The 5,967-nt window shown below is 35.5% G+C and overlaps 1 protein-coding gene across 1 annotated transcript; it reads left to right on the top strand.

Annotated features, from left to right (window-relative positions):
• The first annotated feature begins 415 nt into the window (after positions 1 to 415).
• LOC107411495 (mitogen-activated protein kinase kinase kinase 18) lies at positions 416 to 2,757 on the top strand. The gene has a single exon (XM_016019092.4). The coding sequence runs from the start codon at positions 470 to 472 to the stop codon at positions 1,991 to 1,993; it is 1,524 nt and encodes a 507-aa protein (XP_015874578.3). The 5' UTR covers positions 416 to 469; the 3' UTR covers positions 1,994 to 2,757.
• The last annotated feature ends 3,210 nt before the right edge of the window (positions 2,758 to 5,967 follow it).

Genomic DNA, 5,967 nt, shown 5'->3' on the forward strand with positions numbered 1-5,967 from the left:
CTTTTTCTTTTTCTTTTTCCCTCAACCACAAACAGAAAATTCCCCTCCACGAACCACACCGGCTCGAGTAAAATTAATATTTCCACCACATGTCAAAATTCCCATGAGGAGAACCGATTCATTTTGAGATCTAGTAAAATCAATGGCCAAGATCACACCTCAAGTCCCTCTGATATTGGATAAGGATAAAACCCAGTATCCTACCCCCACTATCCTTTTTAACGTCAACACAAACCAAGAGTTTTTATGCACACAGCAACCAGAACTCCCGACCCCACCACCTCCCCCTTGACGTCACCGAAACTTTTTGCCAATTATCCATTTGGAAATTCCACTTAGGATTATTGTTAAAATTAAATTGAATATTCGACAGCTATTAAATTTTTTTTCATACACATATATATACGTGCTTGGTCCCTCGGGAAAGACTCAGACACACGCACTTTGAGAGAATTTTTATTTTTTTGAGATGGCAAACGTGAAGCTTCATTCCCATACTGTTTCTTGGGTTAGAGGAAAGTGTATAGGCAAAGGGTCTTTTGGTTCCGTAAGTATTGGAGTCAGCAAATCGGACGGTCATGTTTTCGCCGTCAAGTCCGTGGATCGGTACACGTGTCTTCCTGGTCAGATGGAAGCTTTGGAGAACGAAATTCGAATTCTCCGATCGTTATCTTCTCCTTACGTGGTTGGGTATCTCGGAGACGACGAGGATCAGGAAACGGCGTCGTGCAGCAGGAACCTTCATATGGAATATGTGCCAGGTGGCACCGTCGCTGACGTGGCCACACGGCGTTTCGGTTCTGACGTGGACGAGAGGATTATACGGTCGCATACCTGGTGTATAGTGTCGGCGTTGAGGTACGTACACGCCAGGGGCATTGTTCACTGCGACGTCAAGGGGAAGAATATCTTGGTGGGCCCGAGTCATATCCACGCTAAACTCGCCGATTTCGGATCGGCTATGGAAATCTCCGGCCGAGCCTGTGGGGCTCCGATTGTGCCACGTGGAAGCCCACTGTGGATGGCGCCGGAAGTGGTTCGCGGCGAATCGCAGGGACCAAAGTCTGATATCTGGTCCTTGGGCTGCACGATCATCGAGATGATCACCGGAAAACCGGCATGGGAGGATCGCGGCGCCGATGCACTGGCTCGTATCGGGTTCTCCGACGAGTTACCCGAATTCCCAACCGAGCTGTCCGAAACGGGTCGTGATTTCCTGAAAAGGTGTCTCGGGAGGGATCCGACCCGGCGATGGAACTGTGATCAACTGCTGACGCATCCTTTTTTAGCATCGGCAGCGCCCAACTCGGTCGCCGACTCATCTCCTCGCTGCGTACTCGACTGGGTTAACTCAGAGTTCGACGAAGATGACAATGATGAAGATCACTGTGATTCGGATGATTCAAGTCTTGGTTTTAACAGTACTCTTGCGGTCAAAAACCGAATTGGTAAATTAATTACAAAGTCAGTGGCAAATTGGGAATCGGATGGTTGGGTGGTAGTGAGGGGTTTGGGTTGTGACGAAGAAAGCACAAACGAGAATCGCAGTGCGGACGAAGAAGAAGGAACAAGTAGGGAATATCCCGAATGGAGGAGGAGAGAAGAGGAAACAACGGGGACAAGTTCGGAATATTCGAATTCTGGGTGGACTGTATTAGAATATTTATTTATTTTCGGTGACAGTGTTTTAAAATGTAATTACCGCGAGGATAATGATAATAATGGGATTGGAGGCAGAGCTGGCAAGAGCTGTAGTAGGCATGGGTGGCAAAAGAGAGATTCGGCGGTGGATAGAGCAGGAATAATAATAATTATAATAATCTTTTACAGCTTGTATAGGAATTCTAGTATACTACCATCTTATAATTTGACAATATTCTTCAATAAATTATTAAATCTTTTCATTTGCTATATTCTCTTTTTAAGTTTCATTTTTGGCCTCAAGTTGAAAATAACCAAATCATGCATTATATTAATACAATCAGGGAAGTAAAAATCGGCGAGACAGTGGAAATGTCGACGATAATTTCCGTTGTCGACGCTGTCCGACACCGACAGGGGGGGAAGAAGTTTCTTGCACGCGTGTCGTCGATCTGTCGCCGGAATCGATGGAAGTCGACGGAATCGGCCATTGTCGGTGAAGATGTCGGATTTTGGGTGGATAAGGTGGAAAGATCGGGTGGGTTATCGATGGTAAAATGTGGAAATTTCTGGATATATCGGTTCGGGGGGGGGGGGGAATAAATGGAAATTGATGCAGCAAACAAAGAATTAATCCAATTTCCCAGCATCCCAGCAGCAGAAAAATACAGAAAAAAAAAATCAATTCAATTTTCCAGCAGCAGAAAAATACAGAAAAAAATAAAAAAAACTATGATTGGGAATGAGGGGATCATTCGGTTGGGGGGGGAATGAGGGGAAATTGATGCAGCATCCCAGCAGCAGAAAAATACAGAAAAAAATAAAAAAAACTATGATTAGGAATGAGGGGATCATTCGGTTGGGGGGGGGGAATGAGGGGAAATTGATGCAGCATCCCAGCAGCAGAAAAATACAGAAAAAAATAAAAAAAAATCAGTTCAATTTCCCAGCAGCAGAAAAATACAGAAAAAAATAAAAAAAACTATGATTGGGAATGGGGGGATCATTCGGTTGGGGGTGGAATGAGGGGAAATTGATGCAGCATCCCAGCAGCAGAAAAATACAGAAAAAAATGAAAAATCAATCCAATTTCCCAGCATCCCAGCAGCAGAGCAGTGACCCAGTCACCCAGCGAGGCAGTCGGTTTCTCCAGCGAGGAATACCCAGGCCTTCACGCAGTCGGTTTCTCCAGCGAGGCAGCTAATTTTTTCCCCTTCACGCGAGCCATTAACGATCTGTCAAAGTGTCAATTTGCTAGCAAGGCAAAGAAATTTGTTTTCAGTTTTCACAGAGAGAAGAGACGAGAAGACAAGAGAAGGGAAGAGAAGAGAGAGGCCGAAATTGGGAAATTGGTTTTTTTTTTTTTTTTTTTTTTTTTTTTTTTTTTTTGCTTTTTCGGTTGTTATTGGCTTAAAAAAAAAATTGATTGAGAGGGTGAGAGCCGAAATTGAAGAAAGCCGAAATGATTGATTGTTTGATTTTTTTTTTTTTCAAAATATTAATCAAGTATGATGCTGAAAGTATTGAAAAAAAATTTGAAATGAAAAAAAAAATAAATTGGAATGCCTATTGTTATACACGTGAAATATCAAGATATGATCATCAATTTGAAGAACCAAGGAATTCTTTTTGGTATTAATAATGTATTAGGGATTATATTTGAGAATTTCTTGTATCTTACTATTATCTCTGTTAAATTTTCTATATTTTGGTGTGAATTAACTTTATATTTTATTCACTTATAAATAATTTATCATATTTATAGAATATTTTATAATTATTGTATTCTAATTATTGTATTCTTATATAATTTTATTATATTAATTATCTCATATAAAAAAAATTATTTTCTAAATTAAAAATTTACAGTTTCCGTAACTTTACCGATATTTCCATCGATATCGACATTTCTATCGATATTTCCGTAAAATCATACCCTCGACATTTCCATCGACATCGATATTTTCTTCACTGAATACAATTTTGTTTATAACATAAAGTATTAATTCCTTGTTTATAACATAAAGTATTAATTCCCATTACGGGTTCAAGAAAAAGCCCAAGTGGTGAATTTCATATATTATGGTCCGTTTGGGTTTTGGTTTGTTGTATTCCATTTCTTGTTCCTTTTTTTCATGGGTAGAATTTTAAAAAGTGTAATAATGTTTCATAGATATGGCTTCTTTGACGGACTTGACAGGCAATAGAGATGAGTATTCTAGTTCAACTTGCATTATTTTCTGCATATGCAAGTAGATATTTGGTGGCGATAAATTTTTATCCTTATCCAATCCATAAACCCCATCTAAAACCCATAAAAGGGTAAAAGCAAATATATATATATCTATATATATATATATATGCAATCTGAAAATGGGGAAAAAGATTAAAAAAAATAAATAAAAAATCAGACACAGGGTATGGGATGGCCAACAATTGTAAATTGGAAGGAAAGCCACACATTGTCCAAAAGGTATCAAGTTAAAGTCTAGATCTTATGAATATTTTAACATATACGGTAGAACACGTCGTTTTATGGATCTAAAAGGCAAATAGTATATGATTGATCGCAAAGAAAGCACGTGAAATCTTCAATGGCTTTGGGTAAGGAAAAGCTTGAAAATGGATAATGGAAAGTGAGTTCTTTTGCTGGTTCATTTTGGAGGGTACTTGGTACAGCGAAGCTTCCCACGAATGTGCTTATCACTTAACCGCTTCTAAATTTTTTAATAAAACACGAGGCATATGAACTCTTGGAATAATTGGTTCTACTTTGATTTTTATATCTTTTATATAACTTTCTGCTTTTTAGTTGTATACTCGCTATAAGATGATAAAAATGTACGAAAATGAAAATCTGATAAGCTGTCACAGATTGTTGTTACAAAATTCTTTATGTGGTAAAGTGCTCGGCTTAGAATATTTTACTTGTTTCTTAGCCAAACAGAAGCATTACCATGTGACACACGCATGTGTACGTGTATGTTTCATGCTGTACTTATATGCACGTGTCATATTATATTTCGTTTTTTTTTTTTTTAACTTTATTTTAGTTTATTTTATTTTTGTCACATCAAAATGTTAGATTATTTTTTTGGATAAATCATCAAAACGTTAAGTTGTGTGGTCGACGGCGTAGTGAAAACACAATCAACATGGGCTACGAGTGGCCCGGGCTTGAATTTCAATTTGTCAAAGTTCTTATACTATGTGGAAGCTCATTGATCCAAAGCAAGCCTGCAAATTTTGAGCCTTTATGATAGAGAGTTTCTATTGATTGCATCGTCAAAATCTTTCTTCATACTATTAAAATTTCTATTTAGTTTTGTTTGGTTAAATTACAAAAGTTATATTTGATACCATGTGACAAAACATATCTAAATTGCTCGATCACATGATTTGGAACATTTTTAACTAATTTTTTTTCCTTCTCTTGTATAAAAACGAGAAAGAGGAACTTCATCATTAAACTTGAATCCGAATCTGAGAATTATTATCGAACACCGTCAAAGGACTAAGTTCAAACTATTTGATCAACATAAATCGAGCAAACCGTTGACATTGTTGTGGATATTTGATTATCTAGAAATAACTATAAAAATTAGTTATTTCATCTATCATTCAATAATGAGTACATTCTTTTTATACCATTGAAATATTTTTTTATTGTTTAAATTACTTCTTTAGAGTAAATTTTATTTAAGTATTTTCAGTTTTATTATTATTTTACTTAAATTTTACACTTTTTAACAATCATTGTTAATTTCTTTTCAGTTTTCTATATATATCAAAACAAACTCATTTAGCAGTATTTGTTAACTTTTACTAATTAATTTTAACATTTAAAAGATTAAAAGGAACTTAAAAGTCTTTATTTTATAATTAAACATCATTGTAAAAATTTTGACCTATAATTGTAAAATTAATGGCTAAAAATGAAAAAAAAAAAAAAACTAACAGACCAATTTTTTTTTTTTGAAAACTTTAGACAATTAGAAAGAGATAAATGTATAGGATCTAAATTAAATAATAACAAAACTGAAAGAGTGGAAGTAAATTTTTTTTTACTTTTTTTCTTATTACTTTACAATTATATATATATATATATATACATATGTGCATATCTTACGTGCTTTACAAGTAAACATTTTAAACATGTTACATTTAATATTTTGTAACTTTAACACGTTATTTTTTTTAATTATTTTTTTTGGAAACATTCATGTTATGCTTGACAATTTATAAATTAAATATTTTTAAATTATTCATATTACCATACCAAACTATTTAATTTTTTTAAAAGAATACAAGCCTGTAAAAAGATAT

The sequence above is a fragment of the Ziziphus jujuba genome, chromosome 10, assembly GCF_031755915.1.
Source record: "Ziziphus jujuba cultivar Dongzao chromosome 10, ASM3175591v1".
NCBI lineage: Eukaryota > Viridiplantae > Streptophyta > Magnoliopsida > Rosales > Rhamnaceae > Ziziphus > Ziziphus jujuba.